Source organism: Pelophylax lessonae, assembly GCF_965119305.1.
Source record: "Pelophylax lessonae genome assembly, chromosome: 8".
Lineage (NCBI taxonomy): Eukaryota > Metazoa > Chordata > Amphibia > Anura > Ranidae > Pelophylax > Pelophylax lessonae.
Window position 1 is genome coordinate 131,719,196 of NC_138775.1, and position 14,943 is coordinate 131,734,138.

The window sequence follows — 14,943 nt, forward strand, 5'->3', positions numbered from 1 at the left end:
TTTTAGGGGTTAAATTTTTAGGCAATAGGAAGTTAGCAAAATTAGTAATAAACCCTCAGCATTTCCTAATTGAACACACTGAGCACAATAAAATAAACATTTCTTAGTAAACTGTTAAAATTCTTGCTCCAGCACTTGCAGTTTACAACGTTCAATGTTGTTGGCGTCTGCTCTCTCAGTGGTGTTTTGCTAAACTCTTTACAGGAAAGAGTTAGCAGTAGACAGTGCAGTGTCCAACCAGTCTATTACATAGTCATGTTGAAAAAAGACACAAGCCCACCTCGTTTAACTGAAAGAAAAAAACAAACAAATAGAAAACCTCCAAATGCACAATCCTAGGCCTTCAATTAATCCAGAGGAAGGCAAAAAAACCCTATGAAGCATGGTCCAATTTACTCCAATGGAGGAAAAAAAAATTCCTTCCTGGTCCCCCAGGAGACAATTGGATATTTCTTGAATCAACAGTTAACTTGAAGAAGGGAGGGGTTAGGGAGGAGTGCCCTGCTATCCTTAGCTAAAGGGCTGTGTGTTTTTATTGATGCACACAGTGTAGGGAGACACAAATCTAGCCCCTGCTTGCAAGGGTGGCTCCATAGGATGCTGCAAGAGAAATGAAACTGGGGCAGCAGTTTTGGCACTATCTTTAAGAGTATCATAGATAAAAATTAAAAATTAAGAAACGGAAACTCAGTTAGGCTCCATGTACACGGGACGTTGTTAAAAGTCCCTTTGCATGCTGGAATTTTTAGGACGTTTGAAACGTCCGTTTGGTCGCGTTGGGTACCCGCGTTTAGCGGGCGTTTAGCAGCGTTTGCGGGCGTTTGCGTTTAGAACCGTTCCTAGAGGTCAAAAAAATTATTCCCCTTTAAAATTGAAAAACGCGAACGCTAAACGCGGGTCATCACGTCCAGACGCGTTCGGATGCGTTTGTGCGTTTGAAACGCCGGGAAACACACGTTTGAACGCAAATAATTGCGTTCTAAAAAAAGTCCCTGAATGCAACTGCCTGCAAATGACTGTAAACGACCTGGTGTACATGGACAGATAAGATAAAATGTAGATGGGTTCAGGGGCTTCTGAAAAAAACGCCCAACTGCTCCTAAACGGCCATTTCCAGCATCCCGTGTATATGGACCCTAAGTGATTAAATCAGCTGCTAAAGTGCTTAAAGTATTTACAGTAAGTATTTAAACTATGTGCTTTAGGGTAGAGCACACTTTACAAGTTAGTTGGCAGCTTTAGAATCAAGAGCCTAATGCTGAAAACAGTAATGGCTTCCTTGTGTTGATAATTAATGGACTGCCCAATATGATCTCCATATCCCCTATATCCTATTTATTGCAGTTAGTACAGAAAAATACAATGCTGAGTAAAAGAATGTTTGAATATTTATATTCTAAGGTGTTCTTTTCTGCTTTTTCAGCAGGGAAAGTAAATATCCTAGGAACCCGCAGCATCACAGGGACATTAGAGAAATGGGGAAATGAGATCTTCAATGAAGGGAAAGATATTCTCATGTACCAGCCCCAAATCCTCCTTCCAGATTACACAGGGTATCAATCTTTATTCCAAATGATCACTATATGAAAAACAAAATATACAAAAATGTAATAGAAAAGATGGTCTAAATGCATTCACTGAGAAACTGATTCAATGCCAAGATGTTCAACTATATGAACTACGATCTGCGACTGACTGTGCTCTGCGACTCACTGTGACTGACTGTGCTCTGCGACTGACCATGCTCTGTGAGTACCTAGGAGGACTGGTAAGTATCTTAGCGACTGGTGAGTATCTTAGCGACTGGTGAGTACCTTAGGGTTAGTACCAGGGGAGATAAAGGTAAAGTAGGTAAGGAATAGCAGGTTGTTACTAATTATCCCCATAGAGTAGAGGGTAATAATGTCCAACAGGATTTGGGATGCCACTCAGTGCACTTCTTGCTGCATGTATGCGTTCCTTGATGAACCAATAGAGGGTGAATACTGCTGTGCAAGATGTGTGTGACTTGTTTCTCTGGAAGCCCAGATCCTGGATCTAGAAAACATAGTGGCAACACTGCGTAGCATCAACTTCCTGGAAAGGAGCTTGAACATTACCCATCAGGCGCTGGTAGGGGCCGGCATAGAGGAGGGAGGAGTAGAGGAGACACAGGCATCAGAGGTAGGCAGTTGGGTGACCATTAGGAAGGGTAGAGGGAAGAGTGCCAGGGAGGCCAGTCCTGAGTTGGTACACCCTAACAAATTTGCCAAGTGGCATGTTGATGGGGATATCAGCTCAGGGGTGGCAGTGCTGGAGCAGGCGCCCTCCCCCAGCTGCCAGGGGAGTGGCGGCTCCAGGAAGAAGGGGGGCCGAGATTCAGGAAAGGTTAGACAGGTTGTGGAAGTGGGGGACTCAATTATCAAGAGGACAGAGAGGGCAATCTGTCAAAAAGATTGCGGTAGCCGGACAGTATGTTGTTTACCGGGCGGTCGAGTTCGGCACATCGTGGATCGGGTAGACAGATTATTGGGCGGGGCTGGGGATGACCCAGCGGTTATGGTGCATGTGGGCACGAATGACAAAGTAAGAGGAAGGTGGAGGATCCTAAAGAACGATTTCAGGGATTTAGGGAATAGATTGAGGAATAGGACCTCCAAGGCGGTTTTCTCTGAGATACTGCCGGTACCTCGAGCCACACCAGAGAGGCAGAAGGAGATTAGGAAGCTTAACAAGTGACTGAGGAACTGGTGTAGGAAGGAGGGGTTTGGGTTCCTGGAGAACTGGGCTGACTTCTCAGTCGGCTACCGGCTCTTTAGTAAGGATGGGCTGCACCTTAATGGGGATGGTACAGCTCTTTTGGGGGGAAAGATGGCCACCAAGTTGGAGGGGCTTTTAAACTAGGAGACGGGGGGAGGGCTCAGAAGTAGAGTCAGTCAGGAGGGAGCAAAGGACAGAAGGCAGTATTAGAGTCAGCAGCGACAGTAGTTCCATAACGTAAATTGGGGGGTCTGTGCGGAAAAACCTCAGACCAAACAGGAATAAAAATAATCACCATTCACTATCAACTGTCAGGGTCCGGACTGGCGGCAGGTGACTGTACTGGAGGTGGATCCTCTGTGTCAGTGAGGGATTGGCGTGGACCGTACCAGGGGACCGGTTCTAAGTTACTACCGGTTTTCACCAGAGCCCGCCGCAAGGCGGGATGGACTTGCTGCGGCGGTAGCAACCAGGTCGTATCCTCCGGTAACGGCTCAACCTCAAAGACAGCTAATTTAGGTGCGGTACAGAAGGACAAGGCAAAGGCAAGGTCAGACGGAGCAAAAGGTCAAGGCAGGCGGCAACAGTTCGTAGTCAGGGGCAACAGCAGAAGGTCAGATACACAGGCAGGAAAAATACACCAAAAGCTTTCTCAAGGCACAAAAGGCAACAAGATCCGGCAAGGACAGGAAGGGGAAGTGGGTTTTTATGGGATTTGGACTGATTGGACCAGGCACCAATTAGTGGTGCACTGGCCCTTTAAATTTTAATGCAGCGGCACGCGCACGCCCTAGGGAGCGGGGCCACGCACGCCGGGAGGAGGAAGGAACCCGGCGTGCGCCAGGAGTCTGAGAAGAGAGGACCCGGCGGGTGAGTACCGCCGATGCGGGGGAACAGCGCTCACGGTCGGGGATGCCGACCGGAGCGCTGCAGCCCGCAGGACGCCTCGAGTGCTCCGGGGAAGCCACGGGACCCGGAGCACTCGGCGTTACAGTACCCCCCCCTTAGGTCTCCCCCTCTTTTTTGAGCCCAGGTACCTGTGGATGAGCTCCTTGTCGAGGATATTGGACTCGGGCTCCCACGACCTCTCCTCAGGACCACAATTCTCCCAGTCAACCAAAAAAAACTTTTTACCTCTGACGACCTTGGAGGCGAGGATCTCTTTTACTGAGAAGACGTCAGAGGACCCAGAGACAGGAGCAGGAACGGTGACCTTGGGGGAAAATTGGTTAAGAATGAGGGGTTTGAGAAGGGATACATGAAAGGAGTTAGGAATACGGAGAGAGGGAGGAAGATGGAGTTTGTAAGAGACAGCATTAATTTGGCTTTTGATTTTATAAGGCCCGAGATAACGCGGACCCAGTTTGTAGCTGGGGACCCGAAACCGGATGTATTTGGCAGAGAGCCACACTCTGTCCCCAGGGGAAAAGACAGGAGGAGTTCTTCTTTTTTTTTATCTGCATGTCTCTTCATGCGAGAAGCGGCCAGTGAGCGACTTTTGAGTATCTTTCCAGATGGAGGAGAAGTCCAGAGTCAAGTCATCAACGGCAGGAACCCCAGAAGAAGTGGGAATGGGGAGGGGGGCAGCGGGTGACGGCCATACACCACAAAAAACGGAGATTTGGTGGATGACTCAGAGTCTCTAAAGTTATACGAAAATTCGGCCCAGGGCAACAGGTCGACCCAATCATCCTGACGGGAGGAGACGAAGTGTCGCAGATAGTCACCAAGGATCTGGTTAACCCTCTCCACTTGTCCATTGGACTGAGGGTGGTAGGCAGAAAAGTTCAATTTGATTCTTAATTGGGTGCAGAGAGCTCTCCAAAACTTAGAGATAAACTGAACGCCTCTATCGGAGACGATGTGTGTTGGAAGGCCATGAAGACGAAAAATGTGCAAAAAGAATTGCTTCGCCAGCTGTGGCGCAGAAGGGAGACCAGGAAGCGGGACAAAATGTGTCATTTTTGAAAACCTGTCAACAACCACCCATATGACTGTGTTACCATGGGATACGGGAAGATCCGTGATGAAGTCCATTGCTATGTGGGACCAAGGCTGTTCAGGCACTGGCAGAGGAAGGAGAAGACCTGCAGGCTTCTGGCGGGGAGTTTTATCACGTGCGCAGACAGTACAGGCCCGAACAAACTCCGTTACATCTTTTTCAAAGGAAGGCCACCAATAGTGTCTGGCAATTAGCAGTGTCATCTTTTTAATTCCAGCGTGACCCGCCAGGTGAGAGGAGTGACCCCATTTGAGAGTCCGTAGGCGAAGACGTGGAGGAACAAATGTTTTCCCTGGAGGGACTGATGCCAGTGAAGCAGGGGCAGTTGAAATTAGACACGTTGAGGAACGGTTTCATCTTCGGAGGCATCGGTGGAACGTGATAGGGCATCCGCCCTAATGTTCTTATTAGCAGGACGAAAATGGATTTGGAAAGTGAATCGGGCAAAGAACAATGACCACCTGGCCTGGCGCGGATTAAGGCGCTGGGCAGACTGAAGGTACGAGAGATTTTTGTGGTCAGTGAAGATGGTGATTGGATGAAGGGATCCTTCCAGAAGATGTCTCCACTCTTCTAGTGCAAACTTAATGGCTAGTAGTTCACGGTCCCCGATGGCATAGTTCTTTTCAGGAGGGGAAAATGTTTTTGAGAAGAAGCCGCAGGTGACGTTTTTTCCTTTAGCAGACTTTTGAAGAAGAACCGCTCCGGCTCCAACAGAGGAGGCATCTACCTCCAGGAAAAATGGTTTCAGAGGATCGGGCCTATTTAAGACTGGAGCGGAGGCGAAGGCGGTTTTAAGGCGAGTAAAGGCTTCTTCAGCTTGGGGAGGCCAGGATTTCGGATTCGCTTCTTTCTTGGTTAGTGCCACAATAGGTGCCACGATAGTGGAGAAGTGGGGAATAACTGGCAGTAATAGTTGGCGAATCCAAGGAAGCGTTGAATGGAGCGAAGTCCTGAGGGGCGTGGCCAATCGAAGACTGCAGAGAGTTTGTCGGGGTCCATTTGAAGACACTGTCCAGAAACTAGGTATCCCAGAAACGGAAGACAGCTACGCTCAAAAAGACATTTTTCCATTTTGGCATAAAGGTGGTTGACACGAAGGCGCTGGAGCACTTGACGAACATGGCGACGGTGTTCCTCCAGGTTGGGAGAGAAGATTAGAATGTCGTCAAGATAGACCACTACACAAGTATACAACATGTCCCGGAAGATCTCGTTGACAAAGTCTTGAAAGACTGCAGGAGCGTTGCACAGGCCGAAAGGCATGACGAGATACTCAAAGTGGCCATCTCTGGTATTAAAAGCGGTTTTACACTCGTCTCCTTCACGGATTCTGATGAGATTATAAGCGCCCCTGAGGTCAAGCTTAGTGAAGACCTTTGCTCCGCGCAGACGGTCAAAGAGCTCCGAGATGAGAGGCAAAGGGTAGCGATTCTTTACCGTGATCTTGTTAAGACCACGGTAGTCAATACATGGACGTAGTGACCCATCCTTTTTGGCAACAAAGAAAAATCCGGCTCCGGCAGGAGAAGAAGACTTCCTGATGAAACCTTTCTTGAGGTTCTCCTGAACGAACTCCGACATGGCCTTGGTTTCAGGAATGGAGAGGGGGTAAATCCTGCCACGGGGTGGTGTGGTACCGGGAAGCAAATCAATGGGACAGTCATAGGGTCTATGTGGTGGTAAGACCTCCGCCTGTTTCTTGCAAAAGACGTCAGTAAAGTCCTGATAGGCCTTAGGAAGGCCGAGCACTGGTGAGGAGACGGAGACTTGTCTAATAGGTACCGACTTGAGGCAATGAGTGTGGCAGGTAGACCCCCATGATTTAATATCCCCAGAGGTCCAGTCAAGGGTAGGAGAGTGGCGCTGGAGCCAGGGCAAGCCAAGAAGGACATCAGATGTGCAATTCGGTAAAACAAAAAATTCAATGGTTTCTTGGTGGAGGACCCCTATGGTCATGAGCACGGGTTCTGTGCGATAACGCACGGTACAGTTCAGACTTTCTCCGTTAACTGTAGTAATGAAGAAGGGCTTGACGAGACGGATCACAGGAATGCTAAAGCGGTTGATGAAGGAGGCTTTAATAAAGTTTCCCGCAGAACCAGAGTCCAAGAAGGCGTCTGCCGGGAAGGAGACTTTAGCAGCAGAAGAAATCCGTACCGGAACAATCAAGCGTGGAGAGGAAGAATTTACACCCAGCGACGCCTCTCCCACGTTCACTAGGTGCGAGCATTTCCCTGACGCTGAGGACGAACTGGACAGTCCTTTAAGAAGTGTTCGGAACTCGCACAGTATAAGCATAAATTCTCGTTCCTCCGGTGAGACCTTTCTTGCTGGGTCAGGCGAACCCGATCCACTTGCATGGCCTCCTCGGCGGAAGGCGCAGCAACCGGCTGCAATGGTTGCTGGAAGAGAGGTGCCAGGCGTGGATAACGCCTGTTGCGAACAAGATTCTTTTCTTGGCGAAGTTTCTGGCGTCTTTCAATGAAGCGCATATCTATGCGAGTAGCCAACTGGATGAGTTCCGTCAGGGAATCAGGTATCTCTCGTGCGGCCAGAGCATCCTTGATATGGCTGGATAAACCTTTTTTTTTTTTTTTTTTTTTCCAACAAGTTCTTTATTGTAATAAATCAAAGCAAAAACTATACAACTTTGTACAATACACATCTTGAAATTTTAAGGAATGAGTAAACCAAACTAATTTACATATATCAAACAAGGGTTCATATAGAGGAACCTGTACTGCAATTAAAGGAAGCCGAGGAACACAATACAAGTAGACTGATATCTGTCATTTTGTACATACTACTAATAATATGCATTACTAATACGTCCCCTCCCTAGGGAAGGAAAGGAAACAGAGGAAACACAAAGAATGAAAACAAACAGCTGTACCACTCCCTGAAATTAGAACGATCTCTTATGTGGCTTTATTCAGATGGCATGCACGTCTCTGGGGCCTGAACCCACCTATCCCATATCTTATTATACTTGGATACACTTCCTCTATGGGAGTAGATCAGTTTTTTATAGGGCAAGGTTACATTGATCTCCCGGAGCCAGTCCTGTATAGATGGAGGTGAATCTCTCATCCAGCGGCGGGCCAAACACTTCCTAGCGAGAAACAGTGTCTCATGCAAAAACAGTGTGGTATATTTATCTATATTAATATCAGGGGGTATTCCTAGTAAACAGAATTTCGGAACCAGGGTCAAAGGAGACCCCATGGTATCATGTAGAAATCTAACCACCTGCTCCCAAAAGCCCTGGACCTCGGTACATGTCCAGAGCAAATGGTAAAAGGTGCCACGCTCCACCCTGCACATGGGACACTGGCCAGTAGCCTCGCTACTATAGGTAGCCACCACAGCCGGTGTCAGGTAGGCTCTATGTAGAATATATAATTGAGTCAGGCGATCCGAGAGTTTCGGAGAAACCAATTTGCAGTTATCTAAGGCTTCCCCCCATTCCTTATCCTCAAGCGTCCCGATATCTCCCTCCCATTTAGTCTTGATGGCATACGCCAAGACCGTTGATTCTGGCAAAAGGAGTGCATTATACATATATGAAATAAGTTGTTTAGATTCAAAGCCCATTACCACCTCCAAGACTGGGATTACGGTCAATTCTTGAATAGGACGGGGAAATTGAACTGCAAAAGCGTGCCTAAGCTGCAGGTACCTAAAATACATATGGTTAGGGAGATCGTGTTGCCCTTTTAACTCATCAAAAGATTGGAGTTCACCATTGGTAAGTATATCAACCAAATAGGAAATTCCATAGTGGGCCCACACATGTGCATCCGGAATAGAGGCACACTCACGGAGACTGGTATTATGCCACAGCGGCGTATATGCATGTAGCGAGGGTATATCCAATTTGGTTGACACCACCTCCCATATTCGCCTATACTGATATAACATAGAGGTCTTATCCCCCCGGGTTTCAGCCCCCCGTACGCCCACCAGAATCAAGGATAGGGGTTCAACTAATGCATGGGCCCATGCAGGGGCTAGAAGGGCCAGGAATCTCTCCCTATCAAAACTATGAAGATGAAAGAAGTGGGATAACTGTGATGCCAGGTAATATAAATTAAAATCTGGGAGAGCCATACCACCCAGGTCAACGGGACTCTTAAGCTTCCGCCATGCCAACTTATGTCTACTGGATCCCCAAATAAAGGGCTTAAGTATAGCTTCTATCTGAAGAAAAAACTTAAGGGGAAGGTAAATTGGAGAATGCCACAAAATATACAAAAACTTAGGTAGTAACACCATTTTTACGAGGTTAATCCGGCCGCAAACCCCCAGCGGAAGACGCGCCCATATCTGTGTCTTAGCTTTTAACAATGTAAACAAGGGTTGTATGTTGTTCTGTATATAATCCACTGAAGATTTAGTCACCTGGATCCCTAAATATTTAATACAATTCACTACCTGCAAAGGGAAAAGTGGGTTTACAGGGAAGGGGGAAATATTATCTATGGGGAGAATTTGAGATTTGTCCCAATTGATTTGTAATCCAGAAAATCGGCCAAACTGTTTAATAAGGGAAAGGGCTACCGAGAGAGATGAATCTGGGTCAGCCAGGTACAACAGGGTATCATCTGCATACATACTAATTTTTTCTTCTAATCTTCCCACCCGGAGACCATGTATATCAGAGTGCGACCGGATCGCTATCGCAAGTGGCTCTGCTACCAGCGCATACAAAAGGAGCGAAAGGGGACAACCTTGCCTAGTACCCCTAGTAAGAGAAAACCCCTCCGATGTCCTCCCATTAGCCAGTACTTTAGCCACCGGTGCCTGGTAGAGAATCCGTACCCACCGGATGAAATTGGGGCCAAAGCCATATCCCTCCAGGCATCTCCAGAGAAAACCCCATTCTACTGAGTCAAATGCCCTTGCTGTGTCTAAGGACACCACAACTCTTGAGCCAATGTTGTCATGAGCAGCCTGTAAATTCATAAAGAGACGCCTCAAGTTGAATGAGGTGTTCCTGCCTGGCATAAAACCCGACTGGTCCGCATGAACAAGAGAAAGAATGACCTTACTGAGGCGAATAGACAGGATTTTAGCCAGAATCTTAACGTCAACTTGTAACAAAGAAATTGGGCGATAAGAGGTGGGTTGATGGGGATCTTTACCTGGTTTAGGAATAAGAACAATTAAAGCTTCCCGCATAGTAGGGGGCAGTGTGTAGGATTCAAATGCGCATTCAAACATAGACAACAAGTGTGGCACCAATACCTCAGAGTATGTGGAATAAAATTCTATGGGCATTCCATCTGTTCCCGGGGACTTAGACCTGGGAATTCTAGCCATAGCCTCAATAATCTCTTCCTGCGACAGCGGGGCCTCGAGAAGCTCCAGCTGCTCGACCGACAATTGGGGAAGAACATCCGGGGACATATACAGGGAAATCGGAGAGTCATCGGCCGGGGCTGTAGAAGTGTAAAGGTCGCGGAAAAAATCCCGAAATCGGTCAGCCACTAACCCAGGGTCGGTTACAGGAGGTCCCATTGGAGGATGAAGAGTGATCACTACCGGAGGCCTATCGTTGCAATGTACTAGATAGGCCAAAAGTTTACCCGCCCGTTCTCCATGCTCATACAACTTTTGTTTTTGAAAAAAAAGTGTCCTACGGGCTTTTTCATACTCCAGCTGCTCAACTACCCTTGTCATTAATTTTAATTGATCCGCACCAGTGGGTGTCGGGTCAGCTGTATACGCAGCTTCTGCAGAGGCCAAGGTTCCAATCGCCTCGGTATGCGCCTGAGCAGAAGTTGCTTTAATAGAATAGAAGGATAAACCTTTTTTAAAAGTTGCGCAGAGGGCGTCGTTGTTCCAGGTCAGTTCAGAGGCCAGAGTGCGAAACTGTATAGCATATTCGCCTACTATAGCGTCTCCTTGGACGAGGTTTAGCAAGGCTGTTTCTGCTGACGAGGCACGGGCAGGTTCCTCGAAGACACTGCGAACTTCAGAAACAAAGGACTGGACAGAGGCAGTGGCAGGATCGTTGCGGTCCCAGAGCTGCATGGCCCAGGCCAAGGCATTTCCAGATAGTAAACTGACCATGAAGGCCACTTTAGACCGTTCCGTAGGAAACTGATCGGCCAACATCACCAGGTGCAGGGAACATTGGGACAAGAATCCCCGGCACATCTTAGAATCCCCATCAAACTTGTCCGGGAGAGACAAACGGATTCTAGCGGAGGTGGCGGCCACCGGCTGCGGAGGTGGAGCGGAAGCAGAAGCAGGCGGCTGCTGCCGTGCGGGAAGAAGTTGCTGCAGCATGGCGGTCAGCTGTGCCAGCTGTTGACCTTGCTGAGCAATCTGCTGGGACTGCTGGGCAACCACGGTAGAGATGTCAGCGAGACTAGGCAGGGGCACATCAGCGGGATCCATGGCCGGATCTACTGTCAGGGTCCAGACTGGCGGCAGGTGACTGTACTTGAGGTGGATCCTCTGTGTCAGTGAGTGATTGGCGTGGACCGTACCAGGGGACCGATTCTAAGTTACAACCGGTTTTCACCAGAGCCCGCCGCAAGGCGGGATGGACTTGCTGCGGCGGTAGCAACCAGGTCGTATCCTCCGGTAACGGCTCAACCTCAAAGACAGCTGATTTAGGTGCGGTACAGAAGGACAAGGCAAAGGCAAGGTCAGACGGAGCAAAAGGTCAAGGCAGGCGGCAACGGTTCGTAGTCAGGGGCAACAGCAGAAGGTCAGATACACAGGCAGGGAAAATACACCAAAAGCTTTCTCAAGGCACAAAAGGCAACAAGATCCTGCAAGGATAGGAAGGGGAAGTGGGTTTTTATGGGATTTGGACTGATTGGACCAGGCACCAATTAGTGGTGCACTGGCCCTTTAAATTTTAATGCAGCGGCGCGCGCGCGCCCTAGGGAGCGGGACCGCGTGCGCCGGGAGGAGGAAGGAGCCCGGCGTGTGCCGGGAGTCTGAGAAGAGAGGACCCGGCGGGTGAGTACCGCCGATGCGGGGGAACGGCGCTCACGGTCGGGGACGCCGACCGGAGCGCTGCAGCCCGCAGGACGCCTCGAGTGCTCCGGGGAAGCCACGGGACCCGGAGCACTCGGGGTTACATCAACTTCCACAAAACTAAGAGGGGTATATGCAAATGCCAGGAGCCTAGCTAATAAAATGGATGAGTTGGAAATGTTAGTACATGAGGAGGACATAGACCTTGTGGGAATAACGGAAACTTGGTTCAACCCCTCACATGACTGGCTGGCCAATATCCAAGGGTATTCGGTGTACCGGAAGGACAGGGTAGAAAAAAGAGGGGGAGGCGTATGTCTCTTTGTCAAGAATAATGTAAGGGTGATAGAGAGGAATGATATTATGGAAGGGATGAGTATGGAGTTAGAATCCATGTGGGTGGAACTCCATAGGGAAGAAGTAAAGGGAAAAGTAATTGTGGGGGTTTGCTATAGGCCACCCAACCAACGGGAGGAGGTAGAGCTGGAATATATATCACTGTTGGGTAAAGTGACAAAACTGGGATCAGTCATCATATTGGGGGACTTCAAATATCCTGACATTGACTGGGAAGAGGGGACTACACACTCACAGTAGGCCCGTCTATTCATGGAAACCTTACAGGACAACTACATGTCTCAGTTGGTGGATTCTCCTACTAGAGAAAATGCAGTGCTAGATCTATTGATCACAAATGACCCAGACCTAATCTCGGAGGTAGGAGTCCAGGACAACCTGGGCTCTAGCAATCACAGGATGATCACATTTAGTGTAAATAACAATATAACAAGGCAAGTGGGGAACATAAGAACCCTAAACTTCAGAAGGGCAAACTTTCCCAAATTGTGCTCAATGATGGAAATGGTAAACTGGGACCAAACCCTAGGAGCACTGACCACAGAGGAAAAAATGAGAATGCTTTAGGAACATATTAAACAAATGCATCTTGCAGTGCATTCCAATGGGAAATACATTTAGAAGAGACAAAGCCAAACCTGTCTGGCTAAACCGTAATGTTAAAAAACATATTAGGGGAAAAAAATGGACTTCGAGAAATATAAATCAGAGGGCACAGTATCGGCTTTCGAGCAATACAAGGAGGCAAATAAGAAAAGTAAATACGAAATCAAAATGGCTAAAATCAACTTTGAGAGACAAATAGCGGAGGATAGTAAAAAGAACCCAAATAAATTCTTTAAATATATCAACAGCAAAAAAACCAGGGCAGAGCATATTGCACACATAATTAACGATGATGGGAGGATGGTTACAGAGGACACTGAAAAAGCAACCGTGCTGAATGCTTTTTTCTCGTCAGTCTTTACACAGGAAAAGGAGGGGTACACTGACCATGACTGTATGGTTAGTAGTAATACACAGAACTTGCCGCTATGGCTAACAGAGGGTGAAATCAGGGAAAGGCTGGATAAAATTAACACAAATAAATCACCAGGCCCGCATGGCGTACATCCGAGAGTACTCAAAAAACTTAGTAAGACTATATCTAGACCACTGTTCCTGATCTTTGCTGACAGTATTATGACAGGAAATGTACCAGGGGATTGGAGGAAAGCTAACGTGATACCGATATTCAAAAAAGGGCAGAGGCATGTCCCGGGAAATTATAGGCCTGTCAGTCTGACATCGATAGTATGTAAACTTCTGGAGGGGGTGATAAGGGACTATATTGTAGAGTTTGCTAAAGACAACAACAACATCATTAGCAGTAATCAGCACGGGTTTACAAATGGGCGTTCTTGTCAAACCAATCTCTTAACATTCTACGAGGAGGTGAGCTGTGAGCTAGATAGGGAGAGACCAGTGGATGTGGTGTACCTGGATTTTGCTAAGGCGTTTGATACAGTTCCCCACAAGCGCTTAATTTATAAAATAAGGTCTGCAGGCATCGCCTGCAAGGTTTGCTCTTGGATACGGAACTGGCTAAAAGGGCGTGTCCAAAGGGTGGTAATAAATAGCGCCAACATTATTCAACCCTGTTCACTTTATTTATAAACAGCATTGAGGACGGGATCGGTAGTTCTATATCAGTTTTTGAAGATGACACAAAATTGGGCAGGGCAATAACTGCACGGCATGAAGCAGATATCCTACAGAATGACCTGGACAAAATAACAGAGTGGGCAACGACATGGCAAATGAGGTTTAATGAGGAGAAGTGTAAGGTTTTGCACTTGGGGACTAAAAACATAAAAGCACAATACACTTTAGGGGGGAAATTTTGGGGGAATCAAAAATGTAGAAATATCTGGGAGTCTTGGTAGAGGATAGACTAAGCAATAGACAATGTTAACAGGCACTTGATCACATATCGAACCAAAAGTCGATGGAGTTAAAAGTCATTAATGGCACAGGGGGAGAAAAAGTCCACCATGTAGGGCAGCCATCCAGAAACCAAAAGCCAGGTGTTCCACAGGGCTAAAACAAAGACAGACAGAGGCGCCTCTAAGTGTAGACTTTATGCAACAGGTTTAATGAATAAAATTATGCACCCACGTTAGTAAGTATATATTCATGCCCATAAAAAAAGTTCCAGTGTGGAGAAGTGTACATCATCCGGTCATGGACATCCGTCCTGCTGGAGCCAAAATCCTTTCGCCATGGCCGGCTTGTATGACAAGGTTAGAACAAGGAAGTAGGCTCGGTGTATTTGCTTGACAGCGAGGCTTGGTGGATAGTCGAACCTGGATGATGTCATCTGCATGCGACGCGTTTCCGAGCATGCTTGCTGCCTGGGGGAGGGCAGCCACGCTCCTTCTTCACGGCAAGTATAATAGCAAGTGACACAGTGTAAATTTAAATAATGAAATGGGAGGAGAGATGCAAATGAACCAACGAAGGGGAATATATCTAATTAGTGGTCTATACAATTGGGCTAATAATGAAATGGGAGGAGAGATGCAAACAAAGGGGAATATGTCTAATCAGTAATCTATACAAATGGGCTAATAATCATTATGTCAATGATATCAAAAGTCACAATATAATATTGATAGATTAAAATTCAACTTTAAAAGAGTAAGTCACCAATATTTATATATATAAAATATGTATGGTAGTATTAAATAATAAAAAAATAAAAATGGGTGTATCACAATAACTATGATTAAGATATACCAACTGGCTGTGTGTGGCTGACCATCGCTATCAACCGGTGGGTATTGTTTAGAAATTACTAAGTAATA

General features: G+C 47.2%; 1 protein-coding gene across 1 annotated transcript in view; it reads left to right on the forward strand.

Annotated features, from left to right (window-relative positions):
• LOC309561987 (uncharacterized protein) overlaps positions 1–14,943 on the forward strand; it is a gene marked incomplete at its 3' end in the record, with an annotated part of 127,886 nt that overhangs the window by 83,891 nt on the left and 29,052 nt on the right. Inside the window, exon 3 of the mRNA XM_082266082.1 lies at positions 1,424–1,553. Within this exon, the coding sequence (XP_082122208.1) occupies positions 1,424–1,553 (130 nt within the window). The remainder of the gene's footprint in view (positions 1–1,423; positions 1,554–14,943) is intronic.